Source organism: Tursiops truncatus, chromosome 18 (genome assembly GCF_011762595.2).
Source record: "Tursiops truncatus isolate mTurTru1 chromosome 18, mTurTru1.mat.Y, whole genome shotgun sequence".
NCBI lineage: Eukaryota > Metazoa > Chordata > Mammalia > Artiodactyla > Delphinidae > Tursiops > Tursiops truncatus.
The window spans coordinates 12,535,305-12,560,162 of record NC_047051.1 but is presented as its reverse complement, the minus strand read 5'-3'; the positions used below and the strand labels follow the sequence as shown (position 1 = coordinate 12,560,162).

Below are 24,858 nucleotides of genomic sequence, written 5' to 3'. Positions count from 1 at the left end.
AAAAAAGTAATGGATTGGCTTTCTTCTATGCTTAACTATTTTCAATAGAGGCCTTAAAGCAGATCTACGGCTCATGAAACAATATGTGATATGATACAAGCACATCATGAAGACTCTTTATGAATCTTAAGATTCTGTATGAACATGAAACATTTTATTTGTACAGAAAATGCTTTTAGAGATGTTCTTTTATTCTCATTTAAAGTGTTCTGAATATTTCTTTAATTTCTCCTAGAATTCATTCTTTCAGAAGTCATCTATAAATTAAAGAGCAATGTGTAGATGAAAGAGTATAGTTTATTAAGCCCTTATAAAATAATGCCACAGAGAATGGCAAAAAGTCAACATATTGATCGCTAACAAATACCAGGGAGAAACTTGCATCTTCCTGCCAGGCAGCTAGTAGGCAGGGATCTTGGACTTCCAGCTTCTAGAACTGTGAGAAATAAATTTCTGTTGGTTAAGACACCCAGTCTATGGTATCTTGTTGCAGATACCTGAACTAAGACACCCATTCTTAGTAGTAAAGCTCAACCATAATTCTGTGATACCTTAGGATGTTGCCTTTTATCCCAGAATGTATTGCAAAGTTCCCATATCAAAATTAAACTTATCTTCATCTTAAAAACTAATTTCTGCTATTCAAAAGGAATGGGAACCCATTCAGTCCTGTGGGGATCAGATACCACAAAGTCAAGTACCCCCTACAACCCACAAAAATTATATTGAAATAAGTGGATAAAATTTTAAAAAGTCATTATAACTGGGTTAGGGTTTGTGTTACATATACCATCAAATAATTAAATCCCACATGAAAATAAGAATAAACCTTAAACTTACACTTACTGTTAAGGTAAGTTTTGTGGACCATACGACTCTCCAGGTCCTTTAACGTGTCTAGCGCGTCCCCAAAATGACTATGAATCACCCCGCTTCAGAACACACACACACACACACACACACACACACACACACACACACACACACACACATCTAGTTTTTCAAAAAGAAGACCAGAGGCAGGCGTTGCTTTCTCCTGCACTGCTAAGCCCTTGGCACACCAAAAGCCTGGTACGAATCCAAGCTCAGGATCCGTTACTCTATTCTCTTCCTCTATTCCTAATACATCTCCATACATTTAACAAGTATTTGATGAGCACTTACTATATGCCAGGCACTTTTTAGGTGTTGGGAATAAACAAGAACAAAATCAGACACACTCCCCATTCTTTTAGATATTACAGATGATTAAAGGAGACAGACGGTAATCAAGTAATTAAATATAAGTCAATTTGGAACAATGGTGTTGGTTATGAATGAGAAATACATGGTCCTACAAGATAATAAATCAGAGGGTCTAACCATATCAAAGATGCCCAAGAAGGCTTCTCTAAGATGTGACACTTGAGCTGAGATTTGTAAGTAGGTGTTAATGAGACAAGGAGGGGAAGGAAAAGCCCAATACAAGGAGCCCAAGGGAAATGTGAATTGGGAGTTAACAATTGTTGAATAACTCCTGCCATTTAATTAAGTAGAATGTTTTCTTCTCTTTTCCTTTTATGTGTTTCATTCATTCATTTATATTTATTTATTTATTTTTGACTGTGTTGGGTCTTTGTTGCTGCGCACAGGCTTTCTCTAGTCATGGTGAAGGGGGCCACTCTTCATTGTCTTCATTGTGGTGTGTGGGCTTCTCACTGCGGTGGCTTCTCTTGTCGTGGAGCACAGGATCTAGGCACGCGGGCTCAGTAGTCATGGCTCGCGGGCTCTAGAGTGCAGGCTCCGTAGTTTTGGCACTCAGGCTTCGTTGCTCCGCAGCATGTGGGATCTTCCCAGACCAGGGCTCGAACCTGTGTCCCCTGCCTTCGCAGGCAGATTCTTAACCACTGCGCCACCAGGGAAGTCAATATTCATTCATTTATTCATTTAATTTGTTAAAAAACTTTGTGGGTTTCTTAAAAGTAGTAGAGGCATCAAAGAATGAGGATCAAACATGACAGCAGAAGTATAGGCAACAAATGTAAAAACAGACAAATGGGATTACATCAAACTTTAAAACTTCTGGGCATCAAAGGAAACAATCAACAGAGTATAAAGGCAACATACAGAATGGGAGAAAATACTTGCAAATCACATATCTGATAAGGGGTTAATATCCATAATATATAAGGAGCTCCTACAACTCAACAACAAAACCAAATAATCAGATTTTTTAAATGGGCAAAGGACTTGAATAAAAAATGCTCCAAAGAAGATACACAAATGGCCAACAAGCATATGAAAAGATGTTCAACATCACTAATAGTAAGAGCAATGCAAACCAAAACCACAATGAGATGTCAACTCACACCCATTAGGATGGACACTATCAAAAGAACAGAAAGTAACAAGGGTTGGTGAGGATGCAGAGAAATTGGAACCCTTGTGCACTTAACATTCTGGTGAGAATGTAAAATAATGCAGCCATATGGAAAACAATACTGAGGTTCTTTACAAACTTGAAAATAGTACTGCCATGTGATCTATCAGTCCCACTGTTGGGTATATATCCAAAAGAATTCAAAGCAGGATCTCAAAAAGATAGTTGCACACTCATGTTCACTATAGCATTATTCACAAAAACCAAGAGGTAAAAGCAAACCAAAGGTCCACTGACTGATGAATGGATTAAAAAAAAAATGTGGCCTATACATACAATGGCAAATTATGAAGCCTTAATAAAGAGGGAAATCCTGCCATATGCTACAACATAGACAAACCTAGAGGACGTTATGCAACGTGAAATAAGCCAGTCCCAGAAAGAGAAGCACAGTATGATACCATGCATATGAAGTTTCTAAAAGAGTCAAAATCCGGGGCTTCCCTGGTGGCGCAGTGGTTGAGAATCTGCCTGCTGATGCAGGGGACACGGGTTCAAGCCCTGGTCTGGGAAGATCCCACATGCCGCGGAGCAACTGGGCCGGTGAGCCACAACTACTGAGCCTGCGCGTCCGGAGCCTGTGCTCCGCAACAAGAGAGGCCGTGATAGTGAGAGGCCCACGCACCGTGATGAGGAGTGGCCCCCGCTTGCCACAACTAGAGAAAGCCCTCGCGCAGAAACGAAGACCCAACTCAGCCCAAAAATAAGTAAATAAATAAATTTAAAAGAGTCAAAATCCTAGAAACAGAAAGTAGAAAAGTGGTTACCAAGAGCTGTGGAGAAGGAGGCGGGGGAATTACTTTTTAATGGCTATGGAATTTCAGTTTTCTAAAGTGAAAAAGTTGTAGACATCTGCTGTATAACAATGTAAATATACTTAACACTTCTGAACTGGACACTTTAAAATGATTAAGATGATTAAAAAAAAACGTCAGGGACTTCCCTGGTGGCGCAGTGGTTAAGAATCCGCCTGCCAATGCAGGGGACACAGGTTCCATCCCTGGTCCGGGAAGATCGCACATGCCGCGGAGCAACTATGCCCGTGCGCCACAACTACTGAAGCCCGCGCACCTTGAGCCTGTGCTCCGCAACGAGAGAAGCCCCCGCTCACTACAACTAGAGAAAGCCCGAGCGCAGCAACGAAGACCCAACGCAGCCAAAAATAAATACAATTAAAAAAAGAAAGTCAGTCTCACCTAGTCCCTAAATAGCATGCTACCAAGCACCAATTTGAATGAATTCCAATATTAACATAAATTCAATTAAAATAATAAAGCTGTATCTCAAAACTTTTTAAAAATGAGGATCAAGAAAACTCACTGAATTATTGAAATGTCATTGTTGACCTCTAAGAATGTTGGAACAGCACTGAAATCAAATAGTTTGACAATTCTCTAGAAAAACTGAGGTTTTCATACTCAAAACCTCATGGAATTCGGCACATTCTAGGCATTCTCGGCTGTCATTATGATCGTGCAAGTTGTGTCTGCATCCAAGTCTCTGGCCAAGGTGGCTGGATGAAATCCAGGCTGCACTCTGACTCAAAGCCAGCACCCACTGGGCTGCATCCACCGAGGTGGGCGGGCGCACCGTGTGGTTCTTTGGCTATCTGGCTGGTAGGCATTCATACTCATTTCTCAAGGTGTAGCTGAATTTCACCTCTGTGGAGACCTCCCTGACACCTTCCGTGTCCGTGGCCCTAAGCGACACATGAAGTTGTATGACAATCATCGGCATGTGGGTCTCTCTAGTGAGACTGAGTTTACTGAGGGCCTCTGTTCTGTGTCCATATGGTTAGTCCAGGCACCTGGTACTCAGGAAAGTGTTCAATGATGGTTATGGAGTTAAGATGGCTCTTGAAGGAAGATTCAAGGGGGAGGCAGGAAAAGTGGAGAGCTACAGATGAAATGTAGGAAGGAGACTGGAAGTGGGAGAGGTGTACAGGCAGCAACTCCAATGGCTCTGAGTGGAACCATTATAATGCTGGATCAAACATAAGGTACAGCAGATGTACAAAGCAGGATCTTTGCATCGATGGATTACTGTAGACTTTCTCACAACCTTGTCCTATGTTGGGCACATGACAAGTGAAAAGAACCAACCTTCTCATGGGTAAGGAGGCTGCCCTTCCTACCACCTCTTTATGGGCTGCAGGAGCCCATGTTCAGCCAAGTTCTTGTAATTCAGAAAATTCAGCTTTGTTTTGCCATGGTTTTAAGGTCTTAAACCAAAATTTTACTGGTGTTTCTACCAAATCACAACCCGTGACTGAGTCTCAGCTCTCACATAATTCCCATTATGTACTTTTTTGGTGGAAGTTCTAACAAGCAATAAAACTGCAGCCCATCAAGAAATCAAGAGGGAAAACTAAAGCAAAGAGTCTGGATTTCCTATTCCAAGGATATTCAGCTTCTGAAAAATGGAGTGTCAGCTCTGAGCCTTCCTTCCCAGAGTGGGTATTTTCTCCTTGGAACTCATATCTTACTGTTCCTGGGTATAAAGGATTAACCTGCTATACTAGGTTTGAGGGATAAGTGATAGGCATTGTATAAGTGACAGGCTAACTTCTCGATGCCAAAATTTCATGGTATGTAAATGAGAAATGTACAGAAAAAGAAGACTACACACAAAGAATCTGCAAATCCAAGTCCTGCCAAGAGCCCAGAGAATTCTGTGAACTTAAAAAGACTGTGGCAGAAGCACAAGCCAGTACTGCAGAGGTTATAATTTCTTGCTCTGCGTTGTGTCCTCTGCATTGTCTAATGCACGTAAGCAAAGGAAACAGATAGTGGCTGGGCCATTTCTTTTCTTAATAACATTAATAAAAAGTAAGCCACATATTATCAATTGTGTGACCTCATTAGTTTACCTGCAATAAAGTGCCCAGGAAGTGCAACCTGTAGTTCTTAGCAGTCCAAAGGTTTCCTGGAGTTTCACACCCAGAACAATCTCCAATTTAACACCTAGCCTGGAGCAGAGGAAAATGGGCCAGGTGTAGAAAGATGATTTAAATTCTACCACAAATGCTGTTTTACACAAGGTCACTGCTCAACTGACAACACTATGATAATGCAAACATGGCATCTGCTATAGGAAGAAACCTCAGTGCTTTGAGAAGGAGAAAAAGCAGTTAAATTCACGGCTCTGCATTTCAGGGGTATCAGGACCTTCTGGAGGACTCATTTTTCTACACACAAGAGCAAGCTGAATACTGTCCCGTGCGGCTTTCTTCTACTTTCATCTCTACAGTAAGTGCCTTTTCTATGAAGAGCTGCTGGCTGATGGGGAATCAGAGGCCATCAGTATGTTGGTGGCATTTCCTAAACAAATTCTGAGCTAGTTGGAGGAGTCCACAGTGACCTCCAAAGGCAGGCTATCCACGGGGGGAGCCAGGCCATGAGCAAGGAAGGCTGTCCATTAACGTTGTTCACGGCCCATAAGGTTGTACCTTTATTAGATTAGACAAGAGTATATATTATATATGCTAGGCTGTTAAGCAAATAAATACGGGTAAGGAAATGACAGCCCACAAAATTATATGGCTTGTTTTAACCACCACTCACCACTCAGAGTAGCTTTTCTTCTGCTTATGCCAGGGCAAACCAGCTACTCTGGCGCTGTCGGTGGGAGTAATGATCCCCTTTCCTCTGCAAAGCAAGTAAGAAACAAACAGCAAATAACAGCAACCCTCAGGGGCCAGAGACACGTCAGAAAGAGTCACTCGGGGGCGTGGGGGGGAGTCCAAACCGATTTGTTGGTCCCGTATCTCTAGTTCTGGTAACGGCCCTCCGGCCTTGGGCTCCAGGTGGAGGCAGGAAGTCTCAGCGTAGCGGGGAAGAGACGCTAGCTGTCCCGCGCTGGCGGGAGCCTCGCCGCCGAGGGAGCTTGATCGTGGACCGAGTGGAGTCCAGGGTCTCGCGGGAGGACGCAGACGCAGCCCGGGGCTGGGAGCCCCCTCGCGCGGGCCTCCACGAGGCGCCCCCGCCGCGGGTTTTCGCGCACGTGGCTGCGGGCCGCGCCGCACTCCCCCTCCTCGTGGGCTCCCGGAGCGGCCCGGGCGCTCGGCGGCGGCGGCGGGCGGCTAGCGGCGAGAGGCGGGCGGCGGGCGGCGGGCGGCGGTCGGCAAGCGGCGGGCGGGGGCGGGCCTGCGAGCAGGGCTTCTGGCGGCTTTCCAGGTCGGCGCACTAATACGGGCGATGAGGCTTCGCGGCTCCAGTCTGACTGACGCCGACTGGGGCCGCCGTTGCCGCCGCCGCTGCAGCCGCTGTCTCGGTCCCCGCCGCCGCCGCCGCCGCCGCCGCCAGGCCCTGCCGGCGCTGGACGCGTTCAGCCAAGCGGTGAGTGCGCGGCTTTTGGAGCGGGCGGCCGGGGCACCCACCGCGGGGGAGGGGACGCGGCCGGACCTGAGTGGGGGTGGGGGGTAGGGATGAGCGGCACCGCGGGGAACAGGTAAGAGCTGCCCTCCCCGGCGCGCGCTGGGCGTGTGCGTGTGTGGACGCGGGTGCGGCGAAGTTTTTCTTCCACAGGGAAGTCTTGGAGGCTCTTTGGTGTGTGGCTTGGCTCTTTGTACTCTCCATCCCTGTATTTCTTGGTGGGGCCTGTTTGGGGTGGGTCGGGGTGGGCGAGAGGCCGGAGGGGGCAGCTCCGGGGAGACGGCCGCGCGCCTTCCTCTCGGCTGCGGCCGCGGGAGCCGCCGGCACCTGGGACCTGTCAGAGGATGCTTGGCCCGCGGCGGGGGGCAGGGATGGACGCTCGCCGTCAGCCCCCAGGCTGGGTACCGCGAGGGGCCGAGCACCGAGGACAGGCGCCGTGGAGACCCCGATTTGCCGCTGAGTAACTGTTTGCTGTGGCCGGAGGGGGAGGACAGTGGAGAAATCGGGGTGCGGGGTAGTATATGTGACTCCGCTGGCCTCCCAGGCCTTGTATCTCGTAGGGTTTTTTTTACTCTGCTTACCTTTGAGACACGCGAAGTGAGCAAAAAGAAAAAAAGAAAAGTTAGGAATGTTGTTCAAGTGTCTGCGCTAGCGCTTGGATTGTGTTGGGAGCTGGGGTGTTTGTCTTTTCCTTCGCCTGCTGTGCGGTGCCAACTCTCCGCGGAGGGGAGGGGGGCGAGGTGGGGAACAGATACAGGAGACTTACTGACGCCAGCATTGTGATCGGAAGGAGCAGCGAGCGTGGGGCGGCGGCGGGGGGACGGGACACATTTTTATGGATGGCTAATCGCTGACAAGTCTTCCCGTTACTATGCCTTCCTCCTCCCACTCTTGACAGTGGAAATTTGAAATGATAGTTTAGAAATACTCCGTTGACTTGTTTCTGGGCTGGAACTGGTACGCGTGAGAAATAACGTACAAATGATGTAAATCGACTTTGGGAATAAAATTGCACGTAAATCCTTTGCCCAGTAATTCACAGTCGGATACACACCCACAGGACACTGTGGATTGCTTTTAATGGATCCAATTTACAAGTACCGTTTCAGTGGCTTGCCAGATTTCTCGGATAATCTTTTGGAAGCGTTGTTGAACAGGAATAATAGAGAATAGCTGTAAAGTCATAAGGCATTTAATAATGCTACCTCCTTGGCCATAATTGAGCCAAGCATTTGGGCATCCTTCTGGGTGAGTGACATGTTAATCCTACAGGCATATCTTCTGCCTTGGAATTCCTCTCGGTGTCAGGGAATGCCATTGGATGTTTACATTTTAGAAATAGTGATCTATATTTAAAAAGGAAGTAAAAATAAAATCCAAACACATTCTCCTAACTCTAAATAGACAGTTCAATAAGTAAGTATCCCTATATTTGTAGGAAACCATGAGCAGGATTTTGGACCGCTCTCAAGTTTGTGGTTATCCAAGAAGGATACTGCAGATAAGAAAATGATGTAATCATTTATAAATAAGGAGCATTTAAAATATATTATGATAGAAGCTTCAAATAATATATCAGAAAAATAACTTTTAGTGGCAATGGTCGCCTTCATTGATGGCAAGACTGCTGTCTTTAGCAGACAGCCTTCAGCTTGTTAATCTATTCTGACACAACCAACTCCCGTTTTTATGCTTCACTGGCTATCTTTGCCAAAGCTGTTTTTTGCTTGAACTCTGTGGTTTCAAGCTATGTTTAAGAGAATGCCAACGTATTCTTGATCTGAGCAAACTCATTTTTATCACTACAGTGTTTGCTAAAAATCAAAGACATAAACAAATCTTAGGTTAAACCTCAAAGTACTTTGCCCTTCTCACATCTTTGTCATCAATCTTATAAAGTCAGCATGAGCTATTTGACTTTTCTCCTTTTAAAATCTTTTTCCTTTTCTTATATATCCCCAGTTAATGAGTAATCAGAAAATATTCACAGACGTCAACTACTATATCTCTGATTGCCCAAGACCATGGAATGAGAATTAGGAGGGGTTTTTGTTGTTAATGAAACATTGCTAAGGATTCTGGAAGTAATAAACAACTGGTAAATTTGTTTATCCTTTCTAATCATGTGGTCAGTTGGAGGAGAAAAAAAAATCTGTCAAGAAATTATTTCATAAAGATTAAAATATTCAATTTCAATTTTACAAATAGTTTAATTCTTTTTAATGAGAGTTCAATTTCCTTTGCCACATTTGGAGAGTTGGTGTTTAATAAGTGGTCACTATAGCACTTAGACAACTAACTAGTTTATATCTGACATTCCCTCTGCAATAAATAAAACAGCAATTTCATCATGTTTGGCTTTAATATGTTGGAAATAATACTTGTCCACAAAATATACTCTGATACAAGGCAAGCTAAAAGTTATGAAAATGAACAAGTTTGTTTTTTTAATTCGCAAAACATACTACCTTGAATTTTAAAGTTCTAATGAAGCTTAGTGCAGATTTTCTGCTCATCACTTCTAACATTTAATGAGGAATTCAGAAACAGGGAATAGTCCAGAATAAAACAGTAAATGTAGCAGTACATTGAAAGCATGAATCTCTTCAAATAGTTGTAATTCTAGGCTGTTGGGTTTATATTTCCTTGGTTACTGTTGCCAGTGAGTTGAAAAGTTATTCTAAAGGGGGAAAAAGAAAAAGCAAACAGTAAATTTGTAAGTAGTTATAACAGTATGAGCACCGTAGAATATTTTCTTTTCTGTTAACCTAGTAAATGTTCATGTCATGAGTAGGGGCATAACAAAAAATAAACAAATATCCCTTGGCCATAAACTAACATTTTCAAATAAATATTCCGATAAATGATGTCTCTTAAGAAACGTGAGCTAACTAAAGTTAAGATTTGAAGATGTTTGTTAGCGTTAGAAGCCATCAGACCCGTGGAAGTTGGATGTTCTTCTTGCCAGTGGACCTCGGCCTGACACTACCTACCCCAAACCATTCTGAACACCACCCACTACTCTCTTTTTGCATCAGCCTTGAGCTGACCCTAGACCACGTTTCCAGGCTTATCTTCCCACCCCTTCCATATTTTATGCTGCAATTAAAATAAAGAATTGTGATTTTCCCTGCATACCCTGGCTTTCCTCTCCTCTGCACGTTTCCTCATGCTAAGGCCTAGAATGCCTTCCCCTGCTTCCCGACCTCTCACCAAATCCACAGACCTATCAGCATCTTCCTCATCTTTAATGACCCTGTCCAGGTGTGTCCTCCTCTGATGCCCCTGGTCTCAGGTGTGTCCTCCTTTGAGCACCTGTGGCTCTTGACATTTTGCACTCATGCCCATCTTGTCTACTATTGAATTACTCATATACTAATTTGTTTCTTCTCCTCAGACAATCCTTTCAAGATCTGTGAAGGAACGGACTGTGTTTTTGTCTATCGTTTTCATTACCTTCTTGCCCACCACAGTGCCCTGCCTAGTGCTCAGTCAATAAATATTAATTAATTGACACATCTTTCACTGAACCCATGGTCTCGTCTGGAATAAAACCTGCAAAGGAGTTTCCCCTAAACGATAGGTCTTAACGGTCCATCTTTCAAGAAGCCAGCGTTGAACTTGAGCTGAGGACATGTTAAGAGGCTGTGGAGAATAAGCCCTCACCCCAGCCCAGCTGAGCCTCTTTCTCCTGAATATTGTGGCTGAGCATTACAGTCAGGAAAGCTTATATGATACTCTTATTGCATTAGCAATTTTCCATATCAGATTCACTAAATACACAATGGAAACCATTTAGCAAAAAAAAAAAAAAAAGACCAGATTTTTAATGTGATATGGCTACCACAATGAAACTCTAATTCGATTCCACAGAAAATTGCTAACACGATATGCTGACCCCCTTTCCCCCAGCAATAGCCACAGAAAAATTGATACTGTTTTTAGTGTACATGTTTCAAACTGTGCTCACAAAAGAAAAAGCCGACTGCTGCTGAGATGAGCTTCTGCTCTGGTCAGATGGGATGTATAAAGAATCTTGTTATCAGTCTTGTCAGAGAGCTGAATCTCCCTTCTGTGCCTTGTTGATTACATTACCAAACCATACTAACTCCCATGGTAAGGTGCATCGTATTCTGTTCAGTGGTTCAGAGTGAATAGAGTTAATATAATGTAAAAAATATAATTTGTATATAAATATCATGCCTATATAACATAGTCCATTATACAGTTTTAGTTGGGAAATCTAATCAACTCAAACCAGTTTTTTAAGAACCAGAGAGACTATGACATAAAATTTAAATGCAAAACTTAAAATGAAAATGCATAAATAGAGACAAATTATAAATGTGTGTGTACAAAGCTGTAGCACTTCAGAAGTCCTAAACACTGATGAAATGTTGGTTCTCCCCTTTCATCCCCTACACCATATTTAATTCAAAGATGAAAATTTAACCCATGAAATCAGTGTAAAGGAGTCCTGCAAAGTTCTGATTTTTCCAAAAGGACAGTTTTGATTTTCTTTTTCGGGGGAAATACTAAATATCAAAGTCCCTCTCTTTCTCTCTCTCTCTGCGTCTCTCCTGATTATCTGATATCACTGGTGGGGATTATTTTTATATATGAATTTTCCCTTAGGGAAATTTAATATTTCATATCTGACCACTTCCCTTCCCCTTTTTCACATTTAACTTTGAGGGACTGTACGTAGGAAACGTGTATTCCTCAAACATGAAATGGGTTTAGGGCTACGGTAGTGCAAAGCTGTCTTTGTTTACAAACACTGGGATTATCAGGGGTGGCCATCCAGTTTTCTAGCCACTGGACAGATAACCTGCAGAGTTCATATGTTCCCTGAGGGCCACCCAGATGTGTTGATGGCCTTGGGTATTCGTTCTGAAACAACTTAGGGTTTGGAAGTGGTGGAGGTGTGAACATTCTGTGAGGGAGCAGCAGTTTCACCTGGCCGATTCCGGGAGCACATCCCCAGATAGAGGGGGCCACGTGCCCTCACAAACCCTTCTTAACCCATGGGGTATCTTCTTCCATGTGGCCTAATATTTTTCTTTTTTAATCTGTTAAACTGCTTAGAAGCTGATCAAATGTAGATTTGCTTTAGTTAATGTGTGTGTGAGTCAGTTTGTTTTTACAAAATGCGGTTCATTGTGAAATAGGTAGTTGAGGCAATTTATCAAAAGCCTTTGAAGGATTTTGTCCCGAGCACTTAGGGGCTTTGGAAGCAGATGTGCAGATTTTTTTTTTAAGGAGAGTTTGATGGGTGGTAGAGTTCATCTAAAGTGCTGTGAGTTGCTTTCTGAGTACTTGTATGTAATTTAATTGACTTGGTGGTAACACATTTCAGAAAATAATTCAGAAAAAAATGACAGATTCCATCAGGGTTCTCCATCTCTTGGTAGAATATTTGATATCTCCTATTATTCGCACTTGATTATAAATCTGTTCGTTCATCTTGCTTTTCTTCTTTACTAAGAATCACACATGAGAGAATTGGAATTTGGTAGGAGGAGAAAGAAGAAAGAGTAGGTCATTTCAGAGTTGGTGCATTAGGACAGTTGTGAGGATTGGAGGTACCTGAGCTCGGGCAGAGGGTGCGGCAGAAAGCAGGTCGGCAGGTGCCGAAGGTGGACGTCACCTATTTGGGCTGGTTTTAGCAGTATTAGAGGCTACCTATACTAGGAGTGGAGAGGGTCTTGGTGGGCTGGCCAGGGAATTTATCAGCACTTGCAACATTGTTTCTGCGAGGAAATGAATTCCACTTTCCCTATGACCACACTGAAATGCACACTTGTTCATAAAGTGGGACCACCAGGGATTAATGACATGAGTGATTATTATTAATGATATGAGTGATTATTAGAAGCCAATGAATGTGAAAAATGAGAAAATGTTATAAACTAAAAAGATTTTAGGTCCCAAGTGCTTTTCTTTCACTTGTTGATGCCTTTATATCCTTCTTGCCTGATTTCCTAGGGGTAGTAGGATTTCATTTTTAGGAGCAGAAGTTGGATCAGATGTTTGTCAGAGACAAACCCTTGTGTACATAAATGCTTCCCTTAGGATTTATTAGTTATTATGTGTTTACACAAAGCAGTCGTTAGGAGTTGGATGTTTGCAAACAATGGCAAGTTGGTATCTGGGTGTTATTTCAGAGGGTGACACCTTCTTTGTGTCATCATTGATCTAAATTGATTGCAAATATTCATTTTAAAAAGTTTAAAAAAATACTGTATTGATTATGTTTTGGGGTCATAAAATGTGATTTTGTGGATGTAGTAGTTGCTCTAGAAAGTGGGACTGATACACTTGGTCATTCATTCAACATTATTTACTCTGTGCCTTTTGTACCTACACTGCCTGTGAGGCCCCAAACCAGGCCGTCTGGACCATATAAAAAGGTAACCATGGGCTTCCCTGGTGGCGCAGTGGTTAAGAATCCGCCTGCCAATGCAGGGGACACAGGTTCGAGCCCTGGTCCAGGAAGATCCCACATGCCGTGGAGCAGCTAAGCCCATGCGCCACAGCTACTGAAGCCTGCACTCTAGAGCCCGCGAGCCACAACTACTGAGCCCACGTGCCACAACTACTGAAGCCCGCGCGCCAAGAGCCCATGCTCCGCAACAAGAGAAGCCACTGCAATGAGAAGCCCATGTAATGCAAAACGAAGAGTAGCCCCCGCTCGCCGTAACTAGAGAAAGCCCGGGCACAGCAACGAAGACTCAAAGCAGCCAAAAATAAATAAATAAATAAAATTTATTTAAATAAAAGGTAACCACATAAAGTAGCATAACAAAATAAAATCCCGGTATCCAAGATTTCTCAGCCTAATTAGAGAGAGAGAGAGAGGTCAGGAAAGCAGATACCAAATTGTTTATCCAATAGTTAAGTTTTTTTATACAAAAAATTGACCTATTTGGATTTCTCTAATTTTTCCTGGTTAGAATTCCATTTTAGCTGTGTGTGAATTTTGAGTCACTCTTGACAAGGTTAATTAGGACGGTATTATATGGGGTTCAGGACTCTAACTAGAGGTGAAATAGAAGGCATAATGGGAATAGAGATTCTGGTAGTAAGTCCCTGTGAGAATTTAAGGATGCTGAGGGCATCTCTGGACTTTTACCGCTCTGATTTTCCCAGTTACCCTCTACTGGCTGAGGGAGTTTGCATGGCCCCTCCTACAGGAAACCTTCCCCAGCCCTTTTTGTTTGTTTTTTTTTTTTTTTTTTTTTTGCTGTATGTGGGCCTCCCACTGTTGTGGCCTCTCCCGTTGCGGAGCACAGGCTCCGGACGCGCAGGCTCAGCAGCCATGGCTCACGGGTCCAGCTGCTCTACATCATGTGGGATCTTCCCGGACCAGGGCACGAACCCACGTCCCCTCCATTGGCAGGCGGACTCTCAACTACTGCGCCACCAGGGAAGCCCCCCAGCCCTTTTAATAACAGTTACAATAATGCACCTGTCACCTGTCTGGTAATAATGTGTTTAGATTTCTGTTTCCTCCTGTAGACTGTAATATTTTACAGGAAAGGGACTGTATTTTATCTTGAAATACCCAGTGCCTAGCACCATGTCTGGTTCATCATTGCTACTTGATAAATTTAGTTCTTCCTTCAACCATGTCCTTTTCTCTTCCCCTAAGATAGGTTGGTGTTTCATAGGGTAAGGAGGAAGGAAGGAGAAGCCATTTGGATTTTAATCTGTAGGCACAGGAGAGCGATTCCATTTTGACCTGTGGTCAAAAAAGAAACACTAAAGGATTTGAACAGGCAAATCACATAATCAAGGGGTGTTTGAAGGAAGGTGAAGACCAGTTGAAGTGACACAGGGCATCTGAATGCCCACATTCAGATCCAGCGAAGCTGGTGAGATGGTTGATACAGCATGAATGCCTTTGGCCAGTAAAAATCTGCGCTTACCCGAACAGCAATGCATTACACAGCTCATTAGTGATTCTCCTCTATCGGTTTTTAATCTCATCCTTCAGGCAGCCTGTGGCCAGGAAACTCAACCTCCCACAATACATGCACATCAATAAAACGTTTTAAATTGCCCACATCATTTTTAAAAACATTTAAAATTTTCTTCACAGCCATTGAACACTTTGCAGGTATTCAAGTACAGGTTGGTGTTCTCTGTAACATCACCTTCAGTAGATAGACTGTTACATGCACAGGAAGGAGGGAGCACATTATGTAATTCTGGCCTTCAGAAGAATTTATCGTATCACGTCAGCAAAGTAATGGGTTTCAGGTCAGCAGTTAGACTGATTACATAGGGCTTGATAATAAAATAGTTCATGTTACTGATAAAACTGGATTTTACGTTTATTCATGCAACATTTGTTGTAGTCCAGACCTGGTGTTAGGCTGTACTGACCACCCCGTGGCACAGCCTGTGCCCTTTAGAAGGAGCTTGACATCTCTGGGGAAAACAAGTAACAAATACAAGGAGTCAGGAGTGATGGTGCTACCGTGAAGGTCTGTGCCAGGGGCTGGGGAAGCCCAGAGGAGCTGTGGAGGCCGATTCATGCTGCTATCTGGGGCCGCAGGGAAGGTTTCCAGGAAGCCGCCTTCCAGCTTGGTCCTGAAGGAGGGGCAGGAGGTGGCTGCACACAGGCCTCCTGGGCAGAGGGGAGGGAGTCAAGGGCAAAGGGGGCGAGAACTAGTGAGGCTGAGAATGTAGTTGGGGAGGCCAGGTTGTGAAGAGCCTGGTTTGAAATTGAACGCCAAAAGCATCAAATCATACCCCACCCCGCAATGATATTTACTGTTGTTTTTTATATAAAATACGCAAATACATACCCAGAGTAGAAATTTGGATACAAATATTTTAAAGCACAAACAAAGCACGTTTAATCCCCACCCCTGGAAATAGATACTGTCCATTTGGCTGCAGACTCACAGCCAGGTGTCACTCAGGACTCGGAATGACATCACGTGAGGACCCAACAGGGAGGGTGCTTTCTGGGGGGTGGGCTGCTGAGGGGGGAGGCACAGTTGAAGACAGCTGCCTGGAGTGATCCAGACTCACTGAGGACGTCCAGGGTGGGACATGGCTAAGAAGTGTGTGGCAGGGCCCATCGCAGGATTCGGTGACCTGTGGGGTATGGGATGGAGGGAGAGGAAGGAATAGAATTTCCGTGGGATTGTTCTGGGTCAGGCGTAGCTCCTGGTTTCTAGCTTGGACTAGTGGTTAGAGGGTGGTGCTACCAGCACGAGGGGAGCACAGGGAGAAAAAACGGTGCTTTAAGAGGCATAACAGGATCTATTTCTTTCTCTTCTTTTAAATTAGTAAACTTTATTTTTTAGAGTAGTTTTAGGTTCACAGCAAAATTGAGTGAAAAGTACAAGAGATTTCCCGTATACCTTCTGACCCCACACGTGCACAGCCTTCCCTGCTACTGAGAGCCTGCACCAGAGCGTTGGGCTTACACTGTCACCCCAAGACCAAATTTTACAGTAGGGTTCACTCTTAGTGTTGTGCGTCCTGTGGGTTTGGACAAGGTTATAATGACCTGTCTCCACCACTGTATTCTCCTGCTGAATGGTTTCACTGCCCTAAAAATCCTCTGTGTTCTGGGCTTCCCTGGTGGCACAGTGGTTGAGAGTCCACCTGCCAATGCAGGGGACGCGGGTTCGTGCCCGGTCCGGGAGGATCCCTCGTGCCGCCGAGTGGCTGGGCCCGTGAGCCATGGCCGCTGAGCCTGCGCGTCCGGAGCCTGTGCTCCACAACGGGAGAGACCACAGCAGTGAGAGGCCCACGTACCTCAAAAAAAAAAAAAAAAAAGTCCTCTGTGTTCTGCCTCTTCATCACTCCCTCTCCCCAACGCCTGGAATAGATCCCATTTCTACATTTGGATATACTGCTTTGAAGGATTCTGGAGTTAGTAGTAGTCAAATAATTTAAAAATCGTTTTAACCAGCAGACCCTTTCATCGAGGAAGCCTCAGGAAGTAAAGCCGAGTGAAGTAGGGCTGCTCTGGTGGACGGTGGTATCCACAGGGAGACAGAGTCCTGGGCCCCCCTCCCCTGGTGTCCGTCTCCCCCCACCGTCCCTTGTTGCTGTGCCCGAGGCTCCCTCCAGTCTCCAGGATCCTGAGCAGCCCCCTTTGGAAACTGCACATAAGCAGCTCTGGAGCTCAGAGGAGGGCATGGTAGTTACCAGATGCAGTGACCTCAAACTCTTGGGCTTTCGGAGATTTGGTGACTGATTCTTAATAGATTTTTTTTTTTTTTGATTTCTACTTGTTTGTTTGCTTGTTTGTTTTGGTCCCCTTCCTTGGCATCAGGCTGCCAGTTTTGATTTCACTTTGCTGTCCTACCTGCTAGTAGCACCTCCTCTTCCCTGTCTGTTTGCTGCTCTGATTTGCTGTAAGCTTGGGAATCCTAGAAACATGCTTGTTGTTTAAACTGAGTCGAAAATAGTTGCAAATAGATCCTGTGTGATCTTTTTTGTACAGGCTTGATAACACAATTGTTCTGGCAGGTAGAACTCTTTTTTGTTTGTTGCTTGTTCTCAATTATCAGCAATTGTACAGAGGCAATTGCTGGATAGTCAAATTTTACGCGGTTTTCATTCCATCTCTGTCAAGGTCCATCTATCTTCTCACCTTCCCTCTCTTTCTGTCTGATCCTGGAATTCTGGATTTACATAGAAAGTATATTATGGGCTTAGGAATTTCTTTTTTGTAAAATAGGTGTAGCATGGAACTTTATTTATTTATTTATTTGGTCGCACGGTGCAGCACCCAGGATCTTACTTCCCTGACCAGGGATCGAACCTGGGCTCCTCAGTGGGAGCAGGGAGAATTCATCACTGGGCTACAGGGAAGTCCCTGGGCTCAGAAATTTCTATCCATCAGCTCTACTGGGTGAATAGTAGCAGTTGAAGCTGATTAGGAAGAAAAACATGCCATATTTTTAATTCCTAATGAAATGCTGATATGTTGAGATAGTTGAGACACTGTTTTTTTCCTTTGATGTGAACATTTATCCTCCCCTCCCTTTTTTCTCTTTCTTTGCCTCTGATCCATTCTTAGATTGTTTTTCTTTCTTTTTTTCCCCTTTTTGGGGGGGATACATTTTATTTGCACAGTGAGGTATGCATAAGGAATCAGCAGAAGTATAACTGTTAATAATAAAAAAAGAGTGTCCTTACATAGTTTACAGTTTTCAAATTGTTTTTGTACACATCCTCTCAGTATGAAAGGTAATGATTATTGTTTCAGTTTTACAGAGCAGAAAACAGGATTGAAGTGTTTAATTTGAAGGTCTCAGTTAATTAGCAGTGGAGCTAACATTCAGACTCCAGTCTTCTTCCTCCAGTTCCTGTGTTTTTAATCCATTACATTATGTAGTCTCTTGTTCATGGAATCAGTAGTTAAACTGTGGACCCTTCCAAACTTGAATAATAAAATATCACACTTGTGGGGTGGTATACAGTATTTCCAAGCATTTGCTGACAGTGTAAAGGATATAGATTGGAATGCTAGAAGCTTATGCCGTAATCTTCCCAAGGTAGTGTTGACATTCTCTTATAAGTGTTATGAATTGCTTACTCTTACACAATGTTTAATCTTGCTCTTAATATTCAGAATACTACATGGAAAAAATATGTAGCATTCTAAGTCTACCTTAAAGTGACCCACACGATTAGGTGTGTTCTTTACATTCCCTCTGTCAACCTTTAAAACAAAAACGTGGGGCTTCCCTGGTAGCGCAGTGGTTGAGAGTCCGCCTGCCGATGCAGGGGACACGGGTTCGTGCCCCGGTCCGGGAGGATCCCACATGCCGTGGAGCGGCTGGGCCCGTGAGCCATGGCCACTGAGCCTGCGCGTCCGGAGCCTGTTGCTCCACAACGGGAGGGGCCACAACAGTGAGAGGCCCGCGTACCGCAAAAAAAAAAAAAATGTTTCTTGTCTCTCTATTTTAAGAAATATTTCTAAATCTCCAATAATTCTAATTCCAGAATAATTCTGAATCAGAAATTTAATAAATGATGTCTAACCAACATTGACATTCTAGCTGAAAAATCAAACTATATGAATGCCAAGAGAACTGTGTCTCAGGGATTTAAGTGAACATAGATTAAGACTTCTCACAGGCTTATTAAGAATAAGTTCCAATGATATCAGCTTACTTTAGCACTTCATATTATGAACACAAGGCTGCCTAGTAAGCCATGTCTTGGTTTAGGCATAATATATCACTTGTAGTTAGGGCCTTTATTTTATGTGAAATTCAGTATTAATATAAAAAGAAACCAATCTGCTGTTGGAGGAGTTCTGTTTTAAAGTGAGATTGAGTGTGTGCTTTATGCATTATGAAGGTTTTGACATACCTGTGAGCTTTTTTTTTTTTTTTTTTGCGGTACGCGGGCCTCTTACTGTTGTGGCCTCCCCCGTTGCGGAGCACAGGCTCCGGACGCACAGGCTCAGCGTCCATGGCTCACGGGCCCAGCCGCTCCGCGGCATGTGGGATCTTCCCAGACCGGGCCACGAACCCTCGTCCCCTGAATTGGCAGGTGGGCTCTCAACCACTGCGCCACCAGGGAAGCCCTGTCTGTGAGCCTTTATCAGATGAGAATCAAGTGATCATATGTCACTTCCTCTGGGCCACAGTATACCCAAATCCAGGAGTGATGATAAAAAATATATTTAAAAATTAACTTTAAATATTCTTGTACGTAGTTGTGTAGTATAAGGTAAGGTTGTTTAACCCAATAATATTCCCATGCAGTAGATTCTATTATAGTCCTATTATAGTCCTATATATGGATTCTATTATATTCCAGGAAGGATTATAAAGTCAATTTTATGGAAGAATGAATTTCAAATTGTGTGGACCTTCCAATAGATTTGAAGTCCTAGAGATTCTGGAATATTAGTAGGTTTTAACACAACTTTAAATATCGTATGTGATAGTGCGTGAAAAGGAATTTATATTTCCGCTTTCTTTCAAAATGCTCACAGCTGATGAATCTGTGGATGTTTGTTTAATTTAGTTATTTGTTTTGTATGAGAAGAAGTGATTCCAAGAAAATAAAGCTCAATAATATCAATTAGTGGTATATAGACTTGCTCTTGGTTGGTTCTGAGATAGAAAGTAGATCTCATTTTTAAAAATAATCTCTCTAGAAATGGACTTGAGGATGTGGGGAAGGGGAAGGGTAAACTGTGACAAAGCGAGAGAGAGGCATGGACATATATACACTACCAAACGTAAGGCAGATAGCTAGTGGAAAGCAGCCGCATAGCACAGGGAGATCAGCTTGGTGCTTTGTGACCGCCTGGAGGGGTGGGATAGGGAGGGTTGGAGGGAGGGAGACGCAAGCGGGAAGAGATATGGGAACATATGTATATATATAACTGATTAATTTTGTTGTGAAGCAGAAACTAACACATCATTGTAAAGCAATTATACTCCAATAAAGATGTTAAAAAAAATAAAATAAAAATAATCTCTCTAGAGATTGTTCCATATTTTCCTTTTTTCTTCATGTAGAAGGAAATGTTATTTTTAAAACAGTACTCCCCTCTTCCCCAGCCGCCCCAAACTACCACTGTCAGAGAAAATTGATATGTTTATATGATTCGGCATTAAGTGGAAGAAAAGATCTAAAAGGCAGGCAGAATGCCCGGACTGCACAAAACTATGATGGTCCTGCAGTAAGTGTGGGCCATTTGAAAGGTGAGTAACCTACATAATTGGGCCTGGGCTGTGTGCGAAGATTTCCCAGCATTTTATGTTATTAGGGATTTTAGTTTCTTTCAAGGCTTCCATGTACCAATGGCACATTATTTTCCATCTCAAAATTAGAGTTTTAAAAAACCCTCTGATTTTGGCAGAAGGAGACTTTATTTGTAAAATCCCTTGAAGGTAGTGATGAAGCAAATTATCATAACATTTGGAATAAGATTTTTCTTGTGGTAAAATATACATAAAAGTTACCATTTTTAAGTGTACAATTCAATGGCATTAAGTATATTCATGTTGCTATGCTTCCGCCACCACTATCCATCTCCAGAACTTTTCCATCCTCTCACTTGTAACTCTGTACCCACTAAACAAAAACGCCCCCTTCCCTTTCCTCTCAGTCCTGGTAGCTTCTATTATACTTTCCGTTGCTATGAATTTGCCTGTTTTATTTACTTCATGTAAGTGGGATCATACTTTTGTGTTTAGCTCATTTCATTAGCATAACGTCTTCAAGTTTCATCCGTGTTGTAGTATGTGTCAGAACTCCCTTCTTTTTAAGGTTGAATAATAGTTCATTGTATGTATGACCCATTTTGTTTATCCATTCTTCTGTTGATGGACACGTAGGTTGTTTCCACCTTTTGGGTATTGTGAATAATGCTGCTCTGAGCATTGGTATATGAGTACCAATCAGTGTCTGTGTACCTGTTTTCCTTTGTGTATATACCTAGGAGTGCAATTATAGGGTCATGTGGAAATTCTACATTTAATTTTTGAGGAGCTGCCAAACTGTTTTCCACAGCTGCTGAGCCATTTTACCTTCCTACCAACAGTGCACAAAGGTTCTAATTTTTCCACATTCTTGTCAATGCTTGTTAGTTTCTGTTTTGTTGATAACAGCCATTCTAAAGGGTATGAAGTGTTATCCCATTGTGGTTTTGATTTGAATTTCCCCAATGACTAATGATGTTGAGCACCTTGTCACAGACTTATTGGCCACTTGTATATCTTCTCTGGAGAAATGTCTATTCAAGTGCTTTGCCCACTTTTCAACTGAGTTGTTTGGGTTTTTTTTATTGTTGAGTTCTTTATACATTCTGGATATGAATCCCTTATCAGATATATGATTTGCGTGGAATGTGATTTTTAATGGAAAGAGTCTAAAAAACTACTATATATATATGTATTTTCCACCTATTTGTGTATATTACTTTTCACATTTAAGAATTCTGTGGAGTTTCATAACATACAGTCATATAAGTAAAAGAAAGCAGATATTTAAAAAGATTCTTTGTTTCTAAAACCCAACCAATCTTAGGTCACATTAATTTTAAACAAATCATGGTTAGATTAGAGAATATCTAGCCAGCAAAAGAGATAAGAGTCCAGTGTGTGATATAACATTCAGTGACACAGCAGTTGTTCTGCAAATGAAATTAGAAGGGCCATTTGGTCTTTGTAGCTCTAGAAAGTTGGATCACTGAAGAAAAATTAGCTGCCGTCCCCTAGAGTCTGTTTTTGGCCCCTCAGTGTCCTCCTCATTTAAAAGCTTTCATTTGAGTTAAGAGAGTTGTAATGCAGGTAGATTAGAAATAAGAATTTTTAAAACTTGGTTCTAGTTCTGCTTTTGACATATTAATATGGTGATAGTATTATTGAAAATCCAGCAGCAACTCTTAACTGAAAAACAAAGATATTTTAAAAAGTGTAAGACCTTTTGAACAGGATAAGGACAATAAATATTTTTAGTCTCATTTATGTGTGGTATCAAAAAAAAAAAAAAAAAGCCAACCTCATAGATACACAGAACAGATTGGTGGTTGCCAGAGGTGTGTGTGGGGGAGGGAGCAGAATAGTTGAAGGGGGTCAAAAGGTATAATTTATAACATAAATGAGTCATGGGAATGTGATGTACAGCATGGTGACACGTGATCATACTGTATAGTGCTGCATATTTGAAAGTTGCTGAGAGAGTAGATCTTAGAAGTTCTCATCACAAGAAAAAAATTTATGTAACTAGGTATGATGACAGATGGTAACTAGACTTACTGTGTTGATCATTTTGCAATATGGACAAATATCAAATCATTGTCTTGCACACCTGAAACTAATATAATGTTATATATCAATTGTACCTCAATTAGAAGAAAGGATTTTTCAGAAGAATACATTAGAGGAGAGAAAGAGTAGGAATAGAGTAGAATGACCAGGAGTCAATTTCAAGAAATGAAAGCCTAGGTCAGCATTTCTCAGCTTTGACTCTACTGATGTTTGGGGTTGGGTAATTGTGGGGTGCTGTCCTCTGAGTTGTAGGAGGTTTAGCATTATCCCTGGCCTCTACCTGCTAGATGCCAGTGGCACCCACTCCCTCCAGCCCAGTTGTGGCAACCAAAAATGCCTCCAGACTTGCCAAGTGACCCAAGGGGGGTAAAATTACCCCTCCTCCCTCCTTGAAAACCACTGGTCTAGGATGGTAAGAGCCTGAGTTGAGTTCCAACAGCAAGATGTCATAAAAAGGGGAAAACAAGTGCCATTTTGAGTAAAGAAAATTTCCGGTAATTAATACTTACTAAGCAGCTACCATTTCCCAGGCACCAGCACTAGGTGACATAGTGCCGTCACACAAGTAATCATAAATATTTATTAAATGCAGATTTTATGGGAGGGATTGGAGCTACAGAGATGAATAAGACAGTTTCTGTCCTTAAAGACTGTTGTTTAATAGAGGAGAGACAGATGAACAAATAAATTACTATCCAAAGTGAAAATAGTAATGTGTATAAGCTACTGACTGAGAAGAGAATTCATCTGGGAAAGTCACGTGAGCTGGATTTGAGAGATGAACAGCAGTATTGCCTCCCGGAGTGGGTTTTGCAGATGAGGTGGTGAATTCTCCATGGTCTTTTAGTCGCTAAGTTGAAGACCAAGTTGAGGCAAAGCTCTCTCCAGACTGTCACCTCTGTCCAGGGAATAAAACTCCCAGAATATAATTAAACCTGGGATGACTGCCTGGGGAAATTGTACATTTTCCCTGAGGGTTTGAGTGGAGCGATTAGCACCTGGCAAATCCCAGAGCTGTGCCATTTTAGTGACAGCTTATATACTTCACATATTGTTTTAAATCATTATCAGATGAGGAGCTGCATATCTCACTCCCTTAATAAATCAGACTCTCTGCCACACTATATCAACAACACCTTGTTGATTTTGAAAAAGTTAAATAAGAGGCCTATTTGCATCCTCTGGTTAACAGGTTCTTTATTAGCAAGTAGGTGTGCTGTCTTGGAACCTAGAAACAAATGGGGCCATGTGGCTTAATTTGTGGAGTGGCAATAGATTGCTTCATCTCACAGCAGCAGTGTTTGCTGTTATGTAGGAAAAATGCAATTATTCAGTGGCAGTTTACATAATATACATTCAACAGTAGTGGTGCTCTTCATACTTCCTTAATTATTTACATTTTAAAAATTTTACATAGAAAAAGGAAGCAATGAGCATCAAAGAAAATTGCCAAAGCATTTATCTTAAACTGCACCACATATTCTAGCGCTGCTTTTTCTTCACTGGCTTCTGTCCCATTAGTAACAATAGTGTTCAGTCTTGCTGATGTCACTGCTCACTCATTTAATTTAACTAAATGTGATAAATATGTTTAATGAAGATTTCGTTTGGAACTTTTTTAGAAGGTCAGTATGGTACTTTTGCATTGCAGGGTATGTTTTCTGATATGATTGTAAAACTACATAAACTTATCAAAAATAATTATTTATGTATCCTAAAAGCTATGGAGACACTTGAGATAAGATGCAAAAGCTCTTTTCCCTCTCAGTTCAGAGAAGACAATTTATGGTTATTCTGCTTCATCTCATCTGATGGTTTGTTTTTGAAAAATATAAAATGTTCAATGTGATAGTAACGAAATGATTTTTAGCTTTAGTATGTGTGAATTACTAAACACTGACACACACCAGAATGGCTCCAGCTGCTCCTGCCCCACTGACAATATGGCTTTGAAAGGGTCCCTTGGCACCAGAGCCCAAGCCTAAACCACCTGCCTTCCTGCCATTTCAACTCTTCTCTGACAGGAATTGTTCGACCATGGTATTATCTTCCTCTCTTTTCCTTTTCTCCTCTCACCCCCACCATTTTCTCTGAGCTGTGGACAACTCTGTCTTCTCAGTACCTCATTCATTCATTTAGCAAATATAAGCACCTACTATATGCTAAACCCTATTCTAGGAGCCTGGGGTACAGTGGTGAACAAAATGGACAAAAATCCACGTACTAATTGAGCCTATGTCATGGTGGGAGAAAAGAGACAATAAACCATAAAAATAAATAAAATACAAAACAA

At 42.4% G+C, this 24,858-nt stretch overlaps 2 protein-coding genes across 4 annotated transcripts in view; one reads left to right on the top strand and one right to left on the bottom strand.

The window, feature by feature from the left end:
* Positions 1 to 364: 364 nt before the first annotated feature.
* LOC141277100 (uncharacterized) lies at positions 365 to 7,623 on the bottom strand. The gene is made up of 5 exons (XM_073795483.1): positions 7,563 to 7,623; positions 6,990 to 7,373; positions 5,983 to 6,726; positions 5,289 to 5,387; positions 365 to 436 (listed from the first exon to the last, which is right to left on the bottom strand). The coding sequence occupies exons 1-3, from the start codon at positions 7,621 to 7,623 to the stop codon at positions 6,263 to 6,265; spliced, it is 909 nt and encodes a 302-aa protein (XP_073651584.1). The 3' UTR covers positions 365 to 436; positions 5,289 to 5,387; positions 5,983 to 6,262.
* The window catches only part of SMAD9 (SMAD family member 9), a 66,166-nt gene continuing 46,603 nt past the window's right edge, over positions 5,296 to 24,858 (top strand). Inside the window, exon 1 of one of the 3 annotated variants that reach the window (XM_073795088.1) lies at positions 5,296 to 5,667. The gene's annotated coding sequence lies outside the window, so the exon portion shown is untranslated. Of the gene's footprint in view, positions 5,668 to 6,605; positions 6,757 to 24,858 lie in introns of those variants that run through there. The other 2 variants (XM_073795089.1, XM_019936740.3) reach the window with 2 other exon arrangements.